Genomic DNA, 23,866 nt, shown 5'->3' with positions numbered 1-23,866 from the left:
GATCTGTTGAGTGCGGTGGGGCGTGGTGCGTTTCCGGAAGGTGAAGTGGATGTAGCGATGGTCGGTCCAGTGGAGTTCAGTGGTGTGGCTGAAGGTGACATGGGGGTTTGCGGAGAAGATGGGATCGAGCGTGTGGCCGGCGGAGTGGGTGGGCGTTGTGACGAGCTGACTGAGTCCGAGGTTGGCGAGGTTGTCAATCAGGGTGGTGGAGTTGATGTCGTTGTTGTTCTCGAGGTGGAAGTTCAGGTCTCCAAGAAGGATGTATTCTGTGGAGACCAGGGAGTGCGTGCTGACAAAGTCGGTGATGGAGTCGCTGAACTGGGGCCATGGTCCGGGTGGTCTGTAGACGAGAGTTCCTCTGAGGGTGGTGTTGGGATCGGTGTGGATCTGGAAGTGCAGGTGTTCAGCGGTGCTGAGGGTATCGTCGGTGCTGGTTGAGACAATCAATCATCAAAGCATTTGTAAAGTACACTACTTACCCGTGAGGGTCTCAAGGCGCTAATGGGTGGGGAAATGCTGCTACTGTTTGAAAAGCCAGGTCTTGAGGAGTCCCTGAGGGAGTTCTTGTGGATGATGGCAATCCCCTCCTACTCTGTTGGTGCGGACCTTGCGGGTGATCTTATAGCCCTCTGGGATGGCTATGGCGATGTCGGGTGCCGAGGAGGCATTCATCTAGGTCTCTGTCAGGAAGGCGACGTCCGGTGAGGATGTATCGAGCAGGTCCCAGAGGTAGACGGCGTGTTTGCGTGCGGAGCGGGTGTTCAGTAGTATGCATCTGAGGTGGTTGCGTCCTGTCGCAGTGGGCTGTTTGGTGGCTCGGAGGCTGGTGAAGCTGCAGCTCCGGCAGGAGAAGGGTCCTTTCGTGTGCTTCGGTGCGGCCAGGAAGCAGGAGTGCGGTCGTCCGGTGTGGAGTGCGTGGAGTGTGTTGGCGTCATAGCGGCATTGGGTGTTGTGGCGTTCGCGGTGGCCAGGGGATCTGGCGCTGGGGGCAGTCCATGCGCGGACGGACGCAGATGGGGTTGCCTACCTACAGCTGTATTGGGGAAGAATAGATACACATGATTTGACAGGGACCAATCCCGAACGGAGGTGTGCAGAGTGCAGCGAGGGGTGATCTCGAGATTCAGGGAGCTGAGCTGTTGAGGCAGGGCTGGCAACCACAGTGTTGCAGTAATAACAGGCCGGGAGAGCCATTCACCCGGCTTCACATCAAGGTGCTGCAAACAAATCCGGGAATAAGTGGGTGTGGGCAGACGGCTCAAAGATCGCAGGGCAAGGCTGAAGCACACCCCCACCAAGACAGTGTGGCCTCAGCCTTTTTACCCAACCGATAGGGGCGACCGAGTCAGTGGTGGGAGACGGAGACGGATAGGTCATTGAACAACATAAGCAAGGAGGTGGGAAAAAGCAGGAAATGACAGTGATTGAAGCGCTCTGTGGGGGACAGAGTCCTGAACTGAGGCACAGGGGAACAACCTGACCGGCCGCAGGGATTACCTCGGTGACTGCTGGCTGGTGGCATCAGCTTTCCCTGGGTCCAATAAGACACTAATCATAGACTTAACAGAGGTCGTGCTCCAAGATGACAAGCGGAAAATATGAAGGCTAGTCACCAGACGAAACTGGACAAATTCACTCTCCCAAAGGGTGCAGAGGCTTAAAAACGTCCTCACGAGCATCCGCCCCTTGACTCCACGTCAGCCTCCAACAAGGGTGCTCTCTCCCTACATGACATCATGGCCGCCATACGAGGGGTGCAAACAGCTTTGGAAAACCGAATAGACTCAGTCACGACAGAGGTCTTGCTGATTAGAGCAGACTTGCGCAATATGGGTGTGAAAGTACAAGAAGTAGAAAACTCCAACAAAACTCTACTCCAGGATAACTCCGTGCTTAAGGTGCAAATGAAGGAAATGCAAGCACTCAACTCCAACCTGGAAGCCAGACTCGAATATCAAGAAAGACAGTCATGATGCAATAATGTCCGAATTCTTAGGATCTCAGAAAGGGCAGAAGGACAGGCACCTGATCTATTGGTTAAACACCTCATCCTCAACATCACCAACCAAAGGGGCTCTCGGAGACTGGTTGGATGCCCAGGCTTCCCCAAGAGAAGTGATCATTTGAGCCTGCTTCAGACTGATCCAGCCCAAAATTCTCCATAGAGCGTACATCTCCTGAAACACATTGGTAAAAATGGATAGAAAGGCTGACCCACTCTATCACAGAGATTGTGGTTAGGAGGGGTTGTTCTACCATATTCTGTGGGCATGCCAAAGAATTAAAGACTACTGGAATGCTATAGTGTCCTGCATTACCAGGATAGTGGGAAAAGCGCTAACCCTCTCTCCCAAATAGTGTATATTAAATGTTTGAGAGGACTCTGATCTGGGACGTGCAGATCAAACCTGGGTTACACCTTGGACCTAATGGTAGCAAAATGTAACATAGCCTGCCTGAATAGGTCGGAAGCCCTGCCGACCCTCCGAGACTGGAAGAGGGATATGGACTGGTGAATGGTGGCACAAAAATACGTTTATGCGAGCAGAGGTTGTCCAAGGAAATTGGAGAAAATATGGGACAAATGTAATGCTTATAGAGAAAACCATGCACGGCCCCCATAGGAGAGGCAATCCAGCCTCTAACTAACCCAGATGTAACTTAATGTGGCAACAGATCAAATGAAGATGAATTAGTTTTGCAATGGCATTTGGTGGGATGAGGTGCACCTACCGGACTCTGCAATGATCGATTGTTGTGCGTTTTCCTAACTGTAATGCTATGCCTGTCTTTCTGCTTAGTTTTAATTAAAAAAAAAATTTAAATCATTTATCTGGTGCCATTGAGATACAATAATAACCATAGTTCTTCTAACCATTTCCAAGCTGATGCCTAATGTTATTGCACTGAAGAGGCAAAACACATATTTGACAGAGAAACAAAAAGTGAAACATAGGCTTATAAATGCAAATTAAATGTTTAATAGCAAAGTAATACACGAACCTTAACTTTAAATATCACAAATTAAAAAGGTAAATTAGAAGTCAGACAGCCCATGTGGAAAGAGAATATGGTGCACCATGTATTAAAAACTATTCCAGTGTCTTATCGAGGTTTGCAGTACTGTAGCCCATCCCACATTGCGCTCTGAAAAAGAAAGGCATGCAATATGTGGTAAACACCATTTACATGGGACTTGCCATTGGTGGAAAATCCGGAAGGTACCAGATTATGCATGCTCTTCTACACTACAAGAGGTGATGACAAAAAAACCAGCATGGCGAGATCTTGCAAGACCACAGTGGTTTGACGGCCATATATGAACTGTATTTAACTCAGGGAATCAATTGGGCTGGCCCATGTTATTCGGTTCCTGGTTCTGGGTATTTTGCCATCAGTTTCTGTTCTCAGTCTTCCTGGGTGGACAGTAAGATCTGTGTTTGCTTGTAGCCGTTTAGCAGGGTCCGTTGTAAAGAAGGAGCGTTACTTCTTTCATGCCGCACTGCCAAAGGAAGTTATTTGGGAATTTACTGTTGCCGGCTCGTTGGTTGTGTGGTTGCGCAACTGTTCTCACTCGCCTTTGTGTAGTTCAGTAGTGCATTTTGAGCAGCTCCACTCTACTGCTGGGTTTCTCAAAGGCCTTTCGGAGTTTGCGGCTCCCAAGTATTGCACAATCGCCCAAATACTGTGGCGTCTCTTCATTGCACTCTGCTCTCAGTCACAGGCATGGGTTGAAAACTGGTTACTTTATAGAGATTGATATTTCTCATGCTGCAGCATTATTCTGGCATGTTTTTGGGATTCCATATGGTCCTATGAGGTGTCCACATGAATTGTTGAATTATTTACAAACATTAATTATTGTGAATATTATTATATTTGCCCAACAGCCTGATTCCATTAGGGGCATGTTCTGGTCATACTCTCCTCATGATTAGTTCTCAAACACCCACAAGTGTACATTGATCTGCAGGTAGCAGATTTACTATCAACCAACCTTTAAGTGCACATAGCAGTTCAGATATTCATGATTTGACATAATTTCTCCATATACTGATGTGCAATAGTATAATTTCCTTACACATTATTTACTGCAGATATTACTTGAATGATGCCTTGCAAATTGCATGTCGTGTTGGGGTTGGTTGTTTTTCTCTTTCAGGTCACCTTCCCTGGTGTACCCACCCTCATTCCCTTCCCGTCGGGCCATTCTGTTGCTTTGCTCATATTATTGTCAGACAGCTCTCGGAAGGTGGGCTTTGGAAGGGGAGGGAGGAAGGGGCAGGAGCAAGGGGGTGGAGGGGTACCGTTTCTGAAGGTCCTCCCTGCTGACATGTCTTGGTGCAGTTTCCTTTTCTACAAAATTTGCATACATCCTATGACACTATTCCTTCCATGTATAGTTTCAACAAAGACATTTTCCCTTACCATTTAAGTTCCTCCTAAGTTTTGCTTCTTTTTCTCCATCTTCATCTAATCCTTCAGCCTTAATTTTCTTCCAGTTCAGCTCGTCTTTCTCTTGTATTTTTAGGTCACTGTGCAATTCTGCTACTTTAACAGCTGAAAGGTGTAGCTAGAGAGAAAAGAAAAAAATCAAACAGGCAAAAGAGTTAATGCAATGAAAATTAACTTATATCCTAATACGCAAGAGTGGAAGAAACATTTCACTGGGTTTGTAAGTTTAGTATTATATTTTATTAGGGGTGTGAGATTTTTGCTATATTACTATGTTAATATTTATATCGATGTACGCAATGATGTGTGTATGTACAAATATGTAATAGAATCACTTTTGTCAAAATCCCCCAATTTGACCGATCAACCCAGAGTCAGAAATAGTCCTTGCGCCCTAGGCCTGAGGCTAGTGATTGACAGATCACTGGTGGGGTGGAATGTAACCAGCAGGACAAACGCGCGAACAGGAAACTCCAGGTTAGACCCACAGATAGGCAGAGACACCACAATGGTCTTAGGAGATTGGCACCAGTAAAAACCCACAGGGCCAGAGGGGTGCACGTTCTCAAAATGCCATAAAGTTAGATGCCACATGAAGTTAGGGACACTCAGCCAATCAGGACACAGCACACACACTACACAAGCAGTGAGAATGCGCTCCGTAGTCGACATTACCCACTGGCCTTTATTGTGTCCACGCAAGTCGAGACCCACCTGCGTTTGTATCATGTGATCCAGCTGAAGTTACTGCTCTTCAATAGTCAGCAGCCTAGGAAAGGTGAATATTGATTGTCGCTTGGACCACTGGGCGTGATGAAGACTATATGCTTGTCCCTTGGTGTGATACAGATAGAACGCTTACCAACTGGGTGTGATACAGGGGTGAGGCCTCAAAGCATGGACCCTTGGCGGTGATCCAGAAGGTCCGCACAGGCCATGGGTGTGATATAGGGCCAGCACCTTGATCTTATTTTTTTTTTTGTCTAAAAGGGTTTTCTCAGTGCTATCGGTTTCTTAACATTGTTGGTATTTGAAAGAAGTGAAAGGTGTTATTCGCTTGGACTGCTGGGCATGATACAGAGGATGTGACCCCTGGATGTGATATAGGGTGTAATTCAGACATTAGTGAAAATTTGGACCTTAGAGATTAGGTGTAGCTTGTGCTTGGCCAAGGAGGGCCTGTGGTTATCAAGTTATACCTCGTTTCCACGAAAATTGTTGGTATATTTGTCTCAGAGCCGAAATTGACATATTATGGGGCTCACTTAGTCCTGTGTAACTCACAGAGCCTCCCCCATTCATCAGGTAGCATTCGCCAAGGAGTGGGCTAAGGTATTTTTTGACAAAGTCCTAATTTTTTCTCTGTCAGTTTTTTCCCTTTTTCTCTCCTCTCTCTCTGCATTTTGGTTATCAATTGATACATTCTCAATGTTGTGGTGCTGGTAAATTGTTGCAATTGCACATCTTGTCTTGGGTGTTGTTTTATGTTCATGACTTAATGTGCTTATGATGGTGCTGCTAATTCATATAGTAGTTTTTCTATATCTGCTGTTTATCTACTGAATCCACATGATCTTAACTAACCATTTGTCGGAATACAGGCAGCGCACGGTCTAGGGCATGCCCACACATCTCCACGATGTGTCATGGGGGGAAAATAAGGAAACTATACCAGAGATCGACAAACACCCAGAAGCACCCACATCCAACTGTCCACCCCGGTCCGAACGGAGAAGATACCCGTAGGTCCTTGTAAATAAGGCACCATACAACTTCCTGGTGGACACAGGGGTGACAAGGTCCTGCCTCCAGGAAGAGGCAGTCCCTATATCAAAGCACATGGTAACTACACATGGAGTCTCGGTTACATTGGCCAAGATCCCCATCAAAGAACCCCTTGAGTTGGAGATGTGGGTTGCGGAATACGATGTGGGAACAGTTACTTTACTTTCCCTCATCCCGACTAATGTCTTAGGACGAGACGTGATGACCAAGCTAGAAATATCCATTCAGTTTTGCCAGCAACTGAACCATAACCAGCTCTTCCCTTGGAGCCCTTTCCCTAGAATCCAAACCAACAAAGCATTTTCGCACTGCATGTATACAGGCAAGAACAGTCCAAGCCAATCAGACCCCCTTCACTGAGGCAGTCTTGGAATATACAGGGAGTTTTTTTGAATTATGTGGGTTAGCCTGGCAGTGGGCTTATCGCACACACTTCTTAGTTTAAGCAGCCAAATGAATGAGAGCCCTGATAACCAACAAGGTATGTAGGGAGGAAGGGAGTTTGGGCCTGCTGGCTCCCCCGAGATTGGGAGAGAAGCAGGGCCAAGGTGCCTAGGGACAAAAACGGCAACAGCCAGAGGGCCCTCAAGATAACTTAGCTTAGTCACCATCGCCACAGTTACACTTCCAAGTGCAAAGAGGTGACTGCCTGGCATTATGTGGTGCGTTCCTGGAGCCAAATCAGGTACCCAGGCACGTAACCACCCTAGGGAACTCGGCATGCGGAGCAAATAGAGAACCACCCAGAGGAAGAGCCCCTGCCAACTAGCAGGGAAGGAACTCTGAGCCTGGGAAGGGTAGGCAGCCACATGGACCCCCCCACACAACAGCCCACAAGGCAGGAGCAAGTCCATAGAGACACCACCAAATTGGTCTAAGACAATTTGGAAAAGACGGCCAATAAGGGGGCCGCATTGGCTCCTAGCGTACAAATGGCACCTGTCTTAAAGGGTGCTCTACCGCAAAACTCCAGAGGGTTGCAACCCGGTTATAACAACAGAGGTCAGGGAGGTCGTCTGCAGCCGGAATGCTATCATTGCCACCGAATGGGCCACATGGCTGACCAATGTTGCTTAAAAGCTTATCAGGAGCAGAGAACAAAATATCTGGGTCAGTCTCCACAGAATCACCATCCTCAAACCTAAGCCCTAGATAACCCAAATGCACCATACGCTCAACCGTAGGGTGGCCGGACAGCCATTGCACCATCACAGAAGGGAATAGGTGGTTGGTCAAACAAGTGGCGACAGGGACTGCAGCAGGGAGGGGTAACTATCTTTAACACAATGTCAAAAAACAACTACATAGTCTATTCAAACCCCCAATGAATAACATACACTCCATGCACACATTTCTAGAACAAAGACGGGTAGGAACTCCAAGCCTTTACTTGTGTTCGGTAAACTGAAGGCTGATGTACGTTGTGTCAATTGGGAATCTGTGCTAGTGTTCACCATTCAAGTTCCCGTGAGAGCACAGGCCCCACTTTGCTGCTGATACCGCAGGGCAGGATTGGCTGGTCATGCCCCGGGGGATGGGCAGCTTGATGAGGGGGATGGTGGCCCTCCAGCCAGTACTAAAAGCAAACACCCAGGTCCCTCACCCAAATTCAATTGGGATGGGTTCCTTTAGCCAGATCAAACGGACCCTATTCTCGGGCCTCTGCCCCGGGACCCAAATTCCTTCATGACATGTGGTCCCAACAGCAAACAACAGTCTTCAGGCCAATAGAGGCCCCTTTTAAGTTCGAAATGAGGCAATGTTCCAGTGTCAGGAGCCAGGTTTCCTGCACAAGTGGGATGAGGAAGACCCCCAGAGCATCTGTACCACACACAAACCTCAAACCGTTCACAAACTGCAGCATGGTGTCGAGTCAGTGGGGAGCTCACTATAACAATCAATCATCCGAGTCTATTACCCACATTGGGTGAGATTCGACGAGTTTGGCTTCACATCCAACTCACCATTGAGCAACAATCTGCCTCCTTCTCCCCAACCAAGGTTCTCCAAAAACCTAAAGCCTGCTAGTTGGGTCATGCTGCGCCAAAATATCGAAAGTAGCATGCCACTGGTCAGAAGTCCCTGGCCAAAACTGGGGACAGCAGGCCCACAAATCCTGGGTAGAACGTAGGCAAAGGGAAATGGGGTTCCGAGAAGAGTGTGTGCAAAACTCCATCACAGCTCAGTGCGAAGTACTCAGAAATAGACTCTCCATCGTATCAGACCTAACAATCAAACTGATAACACACAAGGCCTAACACATACTGTCTAGGGGAACAAATAAGCCCATTCTTGGACACTGCCGCACCAGAAACACATGGGGGCCCAGGACTGTTCTCCGACCCCCTCCGGTAAACATCAATGAAAATAACAAAATCATATGGGAACCCAGAGAAACACCCAAGATACAAGCAAAAATCCAAAAACTACCCCAAAAGAACCCTCTAGAAAAAGGGCATGGTCAAGACACCTGGTGCCTAGAGGTCCTACTGCACAACCCGTGCTGGTAAGAGAGGGGTATATACAAAAAGTGGAGTTAGGCCCTGGGACATGTGGTTGGTTGGACCATATATATCTAGGAGAACACAAAAAAGTACCAACCACACTTATTTTTCCTTCAATTCTTCTGGTGAAGGAAGAAAAACAAACCAGTATTGCTCATAGGTTTGTTGGGTATTTCTTACCCTTTTGAAATTTTTTTTTTTTTAAATTGTTTCAAGAAGAAATTTTATGTGTGAAAAGGAACACAAACCATTTAAGACATTTATACATAAATACAAAACATTATTCACACACACATATATTATATATATATATATATATATATATATATATATATATATATACATATATATATACACACTGTACAATATTCACTTATTCTGATTAATGTACACAGATCCTTGTCTAAATTTGACAAAGTGACGCTCAGTATCTGTCTTAATTCAAAGCATATTAATGCAGACAATCAAAATTTACTCAAAAAATATATATAAACAATATCTCAATTAATTGGTCTATAAATCAAATTAATGTCGCGTTTTATATGCCTACGCGTTTCAAACCAGTTGATTTGAATTCCTAGGTTCTCATCAGGGCTCTGTCTCTTAGTAAGTATCTGTTTTTCCAGCAGCCGCCGGTCTACAGGTTTTGGGGCGTTATTGTCCTTTTGTCAATCTTGATCCTTTTTCTTGGTTCAAAGGCTCCTGGGCTTTATTTTGTCCTCTTTCTGAGAAGGTGCTCTTTCGATCTTTATATGGGCAACCTGTTGAAGTATTACTGTGTCACTCCGCCCTTACGTGATCGTGACGATACTCCAGTATTCAGTAATCTTTCTTTAATCTGTATTCAAAAAGTGGTGTTCCGCGTCTGGTTCCGTTTTGGCTCTCGCACTGAAAGCGGATCGCGGGGACACTCGCTTCAATCACCTCTGCATTCGGCGGACTGGCGACTGGATAAACAATCTCTGGACCCCCTCCGGTAAACATCAATGAAAATAACAAAATCATATGGGAACCCAGAGAAACACCCAAGATACAAGCAAAAATCCAAAAACTACCCCAAAAGAACCCTCTAGAAAAAGGGCATGGTCAAGACACCTGGTGCCTAGAGGTCCTACTGCACAACCCGTGCTGGTAAGAGAGGTGTAGACACATAACCAGAGCACGATGCGATCGCCCACAGCACCCAATTATAGCACACCCCATCTTTACACACAACCCTGCGCATATGTAGGCCGAAAGACACGCTCGCACACTCCCTCGCTAGGGAAGGAAGGATATTAGACGTCAGGCGATACTCATAAAATGCTAAAGAACCCAGACCATCGATAGGCTCACGTAAACCACCCCGTAGTAAAATATATCCTCTCCTATCATAGTGAGGGGGAGAACCGATAACCTGTAAGCAAGAGCTGAGGCGACCCATGAATAAATACTCGAACTCCAAAATGTAGACACCATGATCGGGGCCACCTTCCAGTGCCCACTAAAAATATTACGCATGAATGTAAAAGCGCATGCCTACAAAACAAAGGCACAGGAATCCCCAAGAATGACAGATGATGGTAAATAAGGATGCAAATATTTTCTAAAATGTAACCAACAAACAACAGCTCTTATCCAACAGATATGCAATCAAGCCATAAAAGTGCCTCACCCCTACAGCAGCCCACAATCTCTTCGTTAACCACTTCCATAATCCTAACAAAGACCCAACCGTGCAAGTCCAAGACATTAAACTTTTATTAAACTATTGGATGGATACCCAACTCGTTAAAACTTTTCTAAACAAAGAAATCTCTAAATCACCGGAGGAAGACAGAAATCTTTCCTGGATACATCCCCAAGACCTGCAAGTTAAGTATTCTTGTACAATTGTTTAAACTCTGTTTACTGTTGGTGTGGCCACATCCATATGCTGCCAAAGAGCTGCCTAGTCCAATAAAGTCTACCCCAACAATTGCACAGGGCTTGTACAGGGACCTCTCCCACGTCACCTAAAATTACACTGAACACAACACTAGTATTACACAAGCATCATTTATTTATTTATTTAAGTAGCTTATAGAGCGCGCAGCTACCCCAAAGGGGTGTCCCGGCGCTAGAAACAGAAACTCACGACTAAAGAGGGGAAGCAGGAGGGATGAAGGACTAGAATCATGTTCTGGAGAAGAGCCACGTTTTTAATTTACTGCGGAAAAGGGATTCTGAAGGGCAAAACCTGAGGTCAAGTGGGAGGCAGTTCCATAGTTTAGCAGTCGTCCCGCTAAACCCTCTGCCGCCCATTCTGGATCGTCGAAAGCGAGGTACAGTCAGGAGACGTAGATTATTGGATCTCAGAGTTCTCACTGATTGAGATATTACCACTCGCTTTTTCAAATATCCTGGCCCAAGACCGTTGATGGCACGAAAGGTGAGGGTGAGAATCTTGAATTGAATTCGGCTTGCAATGGGGAGCCAGTGTAGCTCTTTGCAATAAAAAGTGACCGACTGACGGTAAGGGATATTTCCAATCAGTCTAGCTGCCGCATTCTGCACGATCTGGAGACGATCAATCAAATATTGAGGGGTACCAGCGTATAAACTGTTGGCGTAATCTAAATGGGATGCGATGAGGGCCTGAGTGATAGTTCTACGGACGTCTAAAGGGAGGTAAGGAAAAATCTTTTTAATCATGCGGAGTTTCGCGAAACAGGCTGAGGTGACCTTGTTAATTTGCGTTTTACAGGAGAGTGAATCATCGAACTGAAAGCCAAGGTTACGCGCTGATTGGACCGGGGAGGGCGGGGGGTTAAGCGCTGTGGGCCACCACAGGCTGGGGGATATTGGAGCTTTCAGGTTAAAAAATAAGACCTCTGTCTTATCAGTATTGAGCCTAAGGTGGTTGATGGTCATCCAGGCACAGATGTTATCCAAACAATGGCGGAAGTTGGCAAAGGTGGAGTCAGAGTGGTCTCTAAAAGAGAATATCAGCTGAGTATCGTCAGCATAAGAGACCACCCTGACCCCACAGGACTCCACCACTGTAGCCAAGGGAGCAAGATAGACATTAAAAAGCAGAGGGCTCAGGGCAGAGCCCTGCGGGACACCACACAGCAGGGGTTTGCCCTCTGATTTAAAAGGTCCGAGCGCCACCCTCTGCGTTCTGCCAGTGAGGAATGACTCAACCCAGGCTAATGCAGAGCCGCCAATTCCAGCCTGCCATAGACGGTTTAGTAGGATTTTATGTGAAACCGTATCAAAAGCGGCGGATAGGTCGAGGAGGACCAGCATGGCCTCCTCGCCCCTATCCACACACTCACGGACGGTCTCAGCTACTTCCAAGAGAGCAGTTTCGGTGCTGAAGCCCGCTCTAAAGCCAGATTGAGAGTCGTGTAGAAAAGAGTTGTTTTCTAGATATTCTGTCAGTTGCAGCTGAACAGCCTTTTCCAGAATTTTTGCGGGTTTGGGAAGGAGGGAGATGGGGCGAAAGTTGCTAAATTTTGTAGGGTCGGCATCAGGCTTTTTCAGAATGGGGACTAAGAGAGCTTCCTTCCAAATAGATGGAAATATGCCATGATGGAGGGAGGCATTCCGATAAAGAAAGAAAGGGGCAAGCCAGTATAGGGGCTAGGTCACCCAAGACCTTGGCAGGGATAAGGTCAGAAGGCGAGCCTGATCTGCACTGGATGAATAACCTGAGTGCGGTCTCAAGAGACAGCTCGTTAAAAGACTGTAGGGAAACCGATTCCGGGGCCATATCAGGAGGGACCGGGAAGTGTTCCTCAGCAGGGAAAGAGGTACTAATTTTGTCGATTTTCTCAAGAAAATAATCAGACAGTCCATCACATAGAGCCTGGCTAGAGGGGTTCTGCGAAGCCCTGGCGGGAGGGTTTACAAACTCTTTAACTATATTAAAAATGGTTTTGGAAGAGTTCTTAGCTTTAGAAATTTGAAGTGAGAAATAATCTCTCATGGTGACTTTTTTTTGTTTAAGAAATTTTCTCAAGGCAATTTTGTAAATAGCTTTGGATTCGGGGTCATAATTCTGCCGCCACTTGCGTTCTAGTATTTTGCAGCGGCTTTTTTCCTCTCGGAGGGTCAGTGAGAACCACGGGGCAGAGGGGCGTGTTCGAGCGGAGGTAATAGGTTTAAGGGGGGCGATGGAGTCAATAGCAAGAAGTAGTGCGGAATTAAGTTTGGATACATTTACATCAATGTCCCTAGACAAAAGGTCCAGCTGATAGTTAAATAAAGGATCTAAGGTCGAACAGGTAACTTTATGCCACTTTCTTCCCAGCTCTTTACCACGGACAGTGGGTGTGGGTCTTGAGTATATCTCTAGGTCAAAAGGGACAAGATGGTGATCTGACCAAGTAAGAGGAAGAGAGGGATGGACTGTAATATTCGAGAAATCGGCAAAAATAAGGTCCAGTGTATGCCCAGCTGTATGTGTTGGACCCATGACTAATTGAGACAGGTTCAAGCTCTGCATCGTTTCCAACAAGGAGTTGGCTTTTGAGCAAAGAGAATTATCCACGTGGAGGTTGAAATCTCCAAGCACCATAAAATGTTGGTGCTTGAGGGAAAGATCAGCCATCAGGTGGATTAGTGCCGTTAAAGAGCGAGTGGAGGTGGTAGGAGGGTTGTAGACTAGAGTACCCGCCATGACGACTGCCGCGGTGTCCGCAATAGTGAAATACATTGCTTCAATCATCCCGATATTCGTCAGTTTGGTAATAGACAAATTGAGATGGGATTTTAGGATAATGGCAAGACCGCCTCCTGTTTTGCCCCCTTCACGGTTGATACCCTTAAGGAGATAACCCGGCGGGGTAGCTAGGTGGATATCAGGGTCAGAGGTGTCTTTAAGCCATGACTCGGTGAGAAACAAAATATCCCAGGCGTCTGATACAATTGACGCCCAGATCTCGTAGGAATGACGGGGGAGGGAACGACAGTTAATCAAACCTGCTTTCAGCGTCAGAGGATGAATCAGGCGCTTGGGCAGGCTGAGGCAAGGAGAGGGGCGTAGGCTCCATGGCGGGGGGGTAAAATTGCAATGAGGACAATAGAAGGGGGCGTCTTCCAGATGGCAGGGACAGCAGCGCGGAGAGGACGGACAGGTAGTAGGCTTTAAATGCAGAAGCTGGGATCTGGTCCAGTTAATACGACCAGAAGCAGACTGTTCGCCAGAGGGACTGGCCCTAGGCACGGGCCAGGCGCGGACGGGCGCAGACGGGCTTGCCTTAGGCGCGCCTTCGGCGCGCAAACGGCGCTCCCGCTGCGCTCGTCCGCTGCGCTTGCGTGGAAAGCACATTAGTAGAGAGGGAGGGGGCGTGGCCTCACGGGTGGGCGTGTCCCCGCGTGACAGCAGCGATGGCGGCCGTGGATATTGCCTGCAACACAGCGCTAAGATCCGCTGTATGTAGGGTGTAGCAGTGGCTGTTTGGCGGAAGTGCCCCAAAGGAGCTCAGGGTAGGTGCACACAAATTAAAATCAGATTAAACACATTACACAGATTTAAAGAATTCGAGCAGCACACCTCCGGCTTTCCGCCTCAGAGGTCAAGAATTTCCTGATGTCGCGCTAGTAATCAGCGTTTAAATAGACTCGGGAGGGGGCGTGGCCTCGCGGGTGGGCGTGTCCCCGCGTGACAGCAGCGATGGCGGCCGGGGATATTTCCCTGCAACACAGCGCTAAGATCCGCTGTTTGTAGGGTATAGCAGAGTGGCAGTTTGGCGGAAGTGCCCCAAAGGAGCTCAGGGTGGGTGCACAGAATTTAAAATCAAATTAACACATTACACAGATTTAAAAGAATTCGAGCCGCACACCTCCGGCTTTCCGCCTCAGAGGTCAAGAATTTCCAGATGTCGCGCTAGAAAACAGCGTTTAAATAGACTCGGGAGGGGGCGTGGCCTCGCGGGTGGGCGTGTCCCCGCGTGACAGCAGCGATGGCGGCCGTGGATATTGCCTGCAACACAGCGCTAAGATCCGCTGTATGTAGGGTGTAGCAGTGGCTGTTTGGCGGAAGTGCCCCAAAGGAGCTCAGGGTAGGTGCACACAAATTAAAATCAGATTAAACACATTACACAGATAGTGTATGCTTACACAACACCTGGTATCAGCAGATCACAAGCTTGGGTACCCAGTTATCGGCTGGGTCATGCTTCACTTGTTCGCTGATACCAGATGCAGTAAGCGCAGACAGTCTTTACTTGTCCCAAGAGATAGCACGCGGCAAAGCGAAATGCTGTCTCCACATGTACCTATGTAGGACAAGGGCACAACCCAACAGAGTAAAATCCCATAGAATAGTAGTTAATGTGAACCATTATGAGACCAATCCCTCAGCACTACTCCTCTTCACCGATCCTAGCGAGATTCAAACAGAGCTAGACAGAATGTGCAGGCGTCTACTTTGGGGGGGGAGGATACGGTTTGGCTCGGAGACTTTCCAGAAAAAAGGATTCTTGGAGGTAGAAAAGCCACTGCACTAGTGCACAAACATGTCCGCTCGCACTTCCAGCCTTGGTCTCAAGGTGGCCCTTAGCGTGTTTGGTGCAGTCTTTTTCAATAACAAATGGATGCAAGACATGGAGCTCCAGTGTAGGGCCATCCACCTCGATGACCAAAGTGAAAGGAGTTTGGTAGGGGAGGGTAAATACCAGCATAGATAACTGCAATCAGGAAATATGGGACACTGAGATAGATAGGTACATGTGGTTGGAAGGGACAACCCCCAATTGCACGAAACCTTACACTGTATTCCTTGAGTTTCAGAGGAAAAGAAAAGTTTACACTCTGCACTAATAAGAACTGCGGCGCAATGCTGCACGTACCAGACATGCAATGGGGCATCTCTACACTGATGGATACCAATTGGCAGTGCGGCAAATTTGCATACACCTAGCTTGCCTCAAGATGGTAAGGCATGTGCTCCTTGGTCCCCCCATCTTACCAACATCCGCTACAGAAGGAAAAACTCTATGCATCTGGGTCGAGATAGATAAAAGAACTGCTGATTATTTTGGTTGTGTTATGTTCAAGGACATTCAGGAAGAATTCAGACTGCTTTCGAACACACAAGTCAATGCAGGAAGGTCCATACCCTTCTTCACAGTACAGACAAAAGGAAACGCCAGCTGGTTGCAAATAACCAGATGGGAGTTGATGAGGATGATGAACAGTACTAAGCTTTGCTTTAATGCAATTATAGAAGAATAAGTAGCCATCCTCCTCATGATGATGCAACATTGGTATGTGTTGGACTTGATGGCCGCATTGGAGGGAGGTGTGTGCGCCAAGATCTGTGCGTCCTGTTGCACGTTCATCCCAGGTAACGACATGAACAAGGGGTCTGACTGACTCTTACCATCCACTACCTTTTTGTAGAGCAAGGAAATCCAAAAGCTAACCAGTTTTCACTCCCTTAATCAGAGTAATGGGGGCAAAATTTCTACCGTCAGTAGCCCATGATGCAATAGCCTTCAAAGATAAAATGGTAACATGATTGGATAGAGCAGTCAGACGGTTTCTGTAGGGTTTTCCTTTTCTCGAATTGTACCTCCCATGCACAAATACGTAGGGAATTCACAAAAGTGGATCCTAAAAAACAGGTTCATAGCCTACTGTCTATAAGCCAAACAAGAGAGGGACAACACACGAAAGAAAAAATTCTGAGGGTCTACTTGGTGTGAATTTTTAGCACACTGTGTTGAAGTATTGGAAGCCCAGGAAATATGGTCCGCTCCTATACAAACATTGACAGCAGTAACACTCTCAACAGAAAAAGCAAATATAATGTCGGCTGATAGTTACGCACAAATGTTGAAAAACCCAAGTCATGGAAGCTGTGCGTCAAAACTCTAACAGCAGGACCTTGCCACACTACCTGTCCTCCCCCTTAAAACCAACAATGAAGCACCAACTAATGAAGTTACAGTTCGGCTTGATCCCACAGTTGGCTTACAAGTATGGTCGAGGGTCCAAAGAGACTGTAGCCACTCAGTGCCGAGCATGTGGGGGAGTGGAGGAATCCCTAAGTCACATATTGTGCCACTGTGAGAAACTATGCACTTTAGCCCCTTCCATGCTCATGACGAGGTCAGCTCGTCATGCAGTACAGTGCTCCTGTGCTCATGACGAGCTGAGCTCGTCATGACCACACCCGTTTTTATTGCTGTCCAGCACAGCAGTAGAATCGCTCTAGCAGCCATGCGGTTAAGATACTGGCTTCACCCCATCTGGCGTATTTTAAATATACAGACATGTCAAGGTGCCCTGGTTGAGTGCATGACGGGTGAATCAGTGCAGCTCGCAGCATGCTTCATAAAATACCTGTCTGCAGTAAAAGCGGTATTGAATTCCAACAATATAGAACTATAATCCACAATGCTGTGCCAATTGTTTTAAATCCTCATGCTTATATTTACCTAATTGGTGTCTACATTTTTAATCTCCAGAACAACACCTGTGATAAACCTTCACACATTCTTTTATAACATTGGAATCTATAAACTTTATATTGTTTTAAATATGGCTGGATTACACTGATTTTAATTAATTGTGCAATAAACTGTCTATATCTATATATCTTGCAATCCAAACACTGCATTGCTTACAAACACATGCATAATTGGGGAGGGGGGGGGGTGGGGGGGGGGGGGGGGGGGGGGGAGGGGGCTAGCAGGACTGGTACTCAGGCTGGTTTTCCAGGTTCTCCCAGTGGGTGACAGGACTGTGCAGGTTATTGCGGTCTATTCTCATTTTTGGACTGTTTTGTGGGGTTTACTACATCTTACTATAAAAATTGAGTCCTCAAATTGGGTTGCTAGGGAAATAGTAATAGTTAAAACGGAAACACGACAAACCCACAGAATGAAACAGTCATGAAGTATGGGGTAAATGATGTAGTTGAAAATTAAACAAGAGGGGGGAAATGTTAATATTGATGTCGAGGCACGCAATGATACATGTATGTACAAACATTAAATAGAATCACTGTTGTCGAAATCCGCCAATATGACTTTTAAATCAACCCAGAGTCAGAAATACATGGTCAGGCAGGCCCTGTGCCCTAGGCCTGAGCCTAGTACATGACAGGTTACAGGTGGGGTGGCTCTTAACGAGCAGGACAAACGTGCGAACAGGAAAAACCCAGATTAGTCCCACAGATAAGCAGCAACACCACAATGGTCTTATGAGAATGCCATAAAACTACAGAGTGGAGAAGGGCCCAAGGGGAAATGGTTTATAGACCTACCAGCATCTTGTCCCCCAACTAAATATACTAAACACACGGAAGATGCCACAGGTCTTTGCACGATCCAGAAACACTAAGGAACCTACAAAGTATTCCACAGTAGGAACTGGAATGACAGGATAGTGAAGAGATACAAAAGGTGGAAAAATACCCATCAGCCCACTCAATAGTGGAACCTCGTCATTTGGGATTTCATGCTTGAAAAGTTGGTGTCCAAAAAGCACTTCCTCAAGTAGACATTGAGGCTAGCCGCGGACCCAATGGTTGAACCTTCAACCAGAGCAAATGACAGAGTATGAGGCCGATAGGGCTTAGTTGCAGTGCTCAAAGAAATTATATAAGAATATGTGAAGAAAAAGGAAAATAATCCAAGTGGTTTAAAAATGCCTATCTTGATGTCAAAAAGGAAACTTTATTGAATGTGCCCATCAAGATGGTATGGTTAAAAACAGAGTGATAATAGCAAGAAAGATGGTTTGCTAGTTACCATAGATGTTCTCTGGTCAACATGTTTCAGCCTTCAAAGGCTTTCGTCAGGACCTATGAATCACTACTGCAACACTTACTTCATATATTGTGAAAAACAAACTACAGATATTTTCATGGGTGGTGTATCCCCTCCTGTCAGAGAAAATAAAAGAGAAAAAAGAAAAAACAGAACACAAAAACAGAACACACAACAACAAGTTATATTCATTCTCATAACAGTTGTATGTATCTACTTTGATTTGTACAATGTGTTCTGTTTAACAACTTACCCAAATTTTTGGGATCAGGAACCTCACCTCACCTGGCGACAGCTCAGGCTAAAGGAGGCCACGCACTAGAAGAGATTCATTTACAGGAGTGTATTTTAGTTCATCTTTAAAAATTGTTCTATTCCAGATTAGATATAGGTAGGTGACTCTGGTAGCCATAGGCAAGAGATGTGCATTTTATCAAGAAAGATTCATCATTTGGAGACCTCTATAGCCAGTCAGGTAACATTCAAAATTGTTTAGTTTGTTTACATTCTACTCATAGAAACATAAATAGTACATATTGTGCTAGAAGCGTTGACACCAATAATAAGCCAGAGCATACTAGTTATATGCACCTTTAAATGAGTAGAGAAAGTCTCCTTAAGTCGGCTATTTGTAGCTCAAGGAACTAGCGCGGTAAAGCGCTGTCATCACTGAGGATGATGCGCTCCTCGTTTACGATTCCCCAAAATCCTCCAAGGAAAGGCAAAGAAAAGACAAGACCAAGTCAGAGTCAATACCGCAGCCTAAAGGACACCTACCTCTCTGTCGTTACCTCTGGCTTTCGCTGAGCCGAGGGGGAGGTAGTGTTCTGCTGCGGGTAGCGAGTTTTAAAAGGGAAACGGCGGACCAGAGAGAGACATGTCTTCTCTGCGTTTTGATAGGTTGCTTGTGTCGACCAATCCTGTGCTATCAAATGGCAAGCCCCACATGTTAATGTGGAGTCGCTCACCGTTTCCTGTGGAAACGAACAGTCCGCATAATGCGGACCGCTCTGAGAGCCGGGACTAGAACGGACCTAATTGGTCCCTGAAGACTACCGGAAGTACTTTAGAACCGCCAATGGGCTCTCGCTAGCAAGCGTATTCTTGACAACTGAAATTCTCTCAATGTTTTAAAATTAAATATTTCATTCGTATATGGTGTACCCTGAAATAATAATAATACAGATCGGTTGACAATAGTGTTGTTTTGTCTTTTATTTTGTACAAATAATTGCAGTAACCTCGTTCTGTCATTTGCTCTGGTTGAAGGTTCAACCATTGGGTCCGAGGCTAGCCTCAATGTCTACTTGAGGAAGTGCTTTTTGGACACCAACTTTTCAAGCATGAAATCCCAAATGACGAGGTTCCACTATTGAGTGGGCTGATGGGTATTTTTCCACCTTTTGTATCTCTTCACTATCCTGTCATTCCAGTTCCTACTGTGGAATACTTTGTAGGTTCCTTAGTGTTTCTGGATCGTGCAAAGACCTGTGGCATCTTCCGTGTGTTTAGTATACTTATGAGAATGCCCCCAATAAAAACCACATGGCCGGAGAGGCGCACCTTCCCAAAACACCATAAACTTAGATGCCCAATGAAGTTAGGAACACTCAGCCAATCAGAACACAGCACACATGCAGTGATCACGTGCTCCCCATGACCTCTGGACACATTACCCACTGGCCCTCATTGCGTCCACGGAAAGTCGAGACCCACCTGAATTTGCCATCAGGTGGGAGTAATTTATGGCTTCATGACAAGACCCATGTCCCACTCCCGAAACAGGATCTTTTAATTTTTTAATATAATGCTTCAAGAAATGTATAAAAAGACATTCAAAACGATTGTACTTTGAGTCAGTCCACAGACCCGTTATTGTATGCTGCACTAACGGCCGTAGTGTTAAATTGAACGAACTGTTCCTGTTTTGCCATACATCTTGTGAGTTTTTTTCAAGGTAAATTCATATTCGAGCAACAACTAAATTACTGAAGAAGAAATTAATAAATGTACATAGGAGAACCAGACAAGCAGAAGCCTGGCTAAATGATCGACTTTCAATGGCATGCAACAGTTTAAGAACTTTAAAAAAAAATTGTTTAACAAAATGTCAAAACAGTCTACATGCTATCTTCTTAAATAGTATGACACATCACTTTGTAAACACAGTGGAATGGAGAATACTTATCCAACAGGATTTTTTTGTTATTCAACAGCCTTCCATACAAAATACCAGCCAGGCCTGTGTATTTTGACCAATGCAACTTTTCAATTGCTTGCAACTTTAACATGTGGCAACCGTTACTTCGCCATCCTTGTCACTTGTACTCTGTACATTTCAAGTAGAAAAGAAGCCCAGGGTACTGTGCTACTTCATGTGGATGCATTGGCATGAGTGCTGGCAATAACTTAGCTAAGTAACATAAGCTTTTGATTGGAAATATGGTCAGTTTTATCTTTCCAAAAGTTTGTATATGCAAATGTGCATTTTCATATATTCTGCAATAACAAGGTTTTAAAATATTAATAAAGCCTTAAAAAATTATGGTGTAATTTCTTTCTGTAAAAGGAGTTGCAGTAACCCACTAAAATAAAATATATTCCCAACACTTGCAGAATCTGATCATTCCCAAAAACACATTATTTACTGGTAAGTCTAGGGAGAAGCGTAGGCCCAAGGCCAAAGAGAATCCACAGGACCGGGTTTGCAAGGACCCTTGTAAAAACATATCTGGTCACCCTGCACACATTGAGACACTCCAAAGTATGGGAGCCTGAAGCCATCAGTTTCTGCATGGCTCCCTGGTGGCCGGACAGGGGAGCCTGAGTGAAAGCATCCACTGTGATGTGCATTAGAAAAAGATTTCCCCATGACAATATATGCACCACATAGCCTTAATGCAGTTCCCTCTAGTTTTCTCTCATTTCCCTCGTCCCCTAAAGAGGTGTGGTATCCAGATTACATGGGGGATAGAAAGGCACCCTAAAAGAGATGCAGCTATGGCATGTCAAGCTGAAAAGTCGAGTGATGTATGATGTGGGGTTATCACTGCTGATGACCCAGAATTACTGAGGCATACAGCGCATACTGAGAGCAGTAACTGTTCTTTCCACAGTGATTGAGTGCTCCAAAGCTTGCCACAGGAAAATCCGCCAGTGGAAATCTCTGTACTAGTATTAAGAGAAGCCAGCAGAAATGGATACATTTCACATCAGTGTGTGGTTCAATAGTGGAATGTGAATGCATTAGTGGTATTAGAAAAAGCCAGCTGTCCCAGGATACCTCAATACTGGCCTTATGAGGAGCAGTCCTGCACTGACTCAATATCAGCCTATTCAAGGAGCTAGGTGCCCTACAATAAATGAACAGGTGCCTGTGACTCAATATAGATCTTATGAGGAGCACTGCCAAGCAGATTCGATACTGGCATAATGAGGCATCGGTAGTCCTAGGATGAAATAGATACTAGATGTATGAGGTCGCACTCCAATATTTGGAATCTTTCGATGTGAAGAAGTCATCTTTTTTGCTGTGATGACCAACATTTTTTTGTCCTCTTTTTCCTACCCAAATCTGTTGGTTCCCATATGTTTAATAGGCAGCATTTGGCCTTGGGTACTATTCTTTCTCTAAGTACCTCCCCCATGCACAGGACGACATCACTCCAGTACCTACTAATATGTGGACAGTCCCATACAGCAAGGAAGAACGTGCCCTCTCGGCCACACTGCCTTCTGCAACTAGGCTCTTCTCTATATCCCATCTTGACCAAGGCAGGCCCCGTGACACAAACACTGTGCAATATTTTCAACTGCACCAATTTAAGTTTAGAGGATATTGCTACCTCCCTTGGTGATGCCAGTGCTTCCTGACAGTCCACTTTGTCCAGCCCCGACAAGTCTGTTTCCCATTTGTCACGGAGCTGCGGAAGAAGATCAGGCAAATAGTTGATCAGTTTTGAAAAGGTAATGGAACTCGCCTTTCTTGGCATATACCCATCCGGCAGCCTATAAAGTGGAGAGGTCTCGGGAGGGGTCACCCCCTCTTGGGATCGCTGTCTGCAAGGCATGTTGTACCTGTAGATACCGGAATCTCTCCGTTTCCGGCAATTCGTGCTCTTGTTGCAGGATCGCCAAGGGCACCACCTCCCCCTTTTTCAAGAGGTCTCGAGGACCCACATTTTTGACTGATATGGGTGGTTACTGAATCTCATTGTGCCCTGGGCTCTGCTAATCAGGCCTAGTGCCAGTGCTCTGTGTAAAAAGGTCAAATCGCAATGTTTACACTGCTATAGTCCGGCTACACTGGTAGGCTTGAAGCCATATTGGCACTACATTGTAGAGGATGGCACAATAGGGGCTGGAGCCCACTAGTGATATTTTAATTATAGGCTCTTGATACACTTTGTGCCATATAATAGGGATTTACAGGTAATTTACATATTCCAAATACTTGGCTACAGCCAATGACTAGACTATGGCAACACCCAGACCCAGTAACTCCCCAATAAACTGCAGAAAATACAGAACGCCTCAGCCAGACTCATGGTGAACATCCCACGCCACAACCACATCACCGGCCAACTGAGAGACCTACTCTGGCTACCTGTCAACAAGAGAATCACCTTCAAGGTCCTAACGCATGCCTACAAAGCCCTCCACAATGCCGGACCTGCATACCTCAACCACTGCGTCTCCTACATTCCCACCAGACTTCTCCGCTTTGCCCAACTGGACCATGGGTGATTATCTGGCCAAGGAATATCTGGGCGATATGGGAGACTAGGGAGACCCTCATTAAGATCAGCTTAGGCGAGCCTATCATTTTGCGCTGCCCCACTAAACAATTAGCAAACTCATAAGGCGGTGTACCAGGCAAAACACCACACGAAGAAGATTAGCGCACAAGAATACCCAATGTCCATCTGTGAGATGGTGGCTGCGTTTGGGGCCACTGCAGCAGACCGGAAATGCTTCATTGCTTACGAGAGAAAGCCTCACTTTGCATGGACCAGTCCACCTGCATTACAGTCTGTATTTCAGTCACGAACCAACAGGCGACCCAATCTTAGTCTGTGGCACTCGAGCCTGGAATAAAAGTATATTGTTATTCTTAACGAAACTGGATTTCTTTAAACCCAGCCCGGAAAGAACATCTCTGCAGTCCCTGGATAGATTCAACGTCTGCATATGCAAGCCTTTCTTTCGTTTTCAGCCCAGTGAGTGCAAGCACCTCAAAGTTTCCAGCTCTAATGAGAGTCCACGGACATTCTCAAGGCTCCAATCGAAATAATTCATTGAAATGCAGTTGAATGAAGTATTCACCTGGAGAGCCATGTCTGGATTTGCAAAGCTAAAAATAACTGTAAAATGCTG

At 45.9% G+C, this 23,866-nt stretch overlaps 1 protein-coding gene and 1 long non-coding RNA gene across 3 annotated transcripts in view; one reads left to right on the top strand and one right to left on the bottom strand.

Moving 5' to 3' along the window:
• The window catches only part of LOC144821843 (uncharacterized), a 427,743-nt gene that overhangs the window by 134,856 nt on the left and 269,021 nt on the right, over positions 1-23,866 (top strand). The gene's annotated exons all lie outside the window — the stretch shown is intronic.
• The window catches only part of LRPAP1 (LDL receptor related protein associated protein 1), a 142,872-nt gene that overhangs the window by 58,619 nt on the left and 60,387 nt on the right, over positions 1-23,866 (bottom strand). Inside the window, exon 2 of the mRNA XM_078678538.1 lies at positions 4,429-4,573. Coding sequence (XP_078534664.1) covers positions 4,429-4,573 — 145 coding nt within the window. The remainder of the gene's footprint in view (positions 1-4,428; positions 4,574-23,866) is intronic.

The sequence above is a fragment of the Lissotriton helveticus genome, chromosome 2_2, assembly GCF_964261635.1.
Source record: "Lissotriton helveticus chromosome 2_2, aLisHel1.1, whole genome shotgun sequence".
NCBI lineage: Eukaryota > Metazoa > Chordata > Amphibia > Caudata > Salamandridae > Lissotriton > Lissotriton helveticus.
This window is presented reverse-complemented; position numbering and strand designations above follow the sequence as displayed.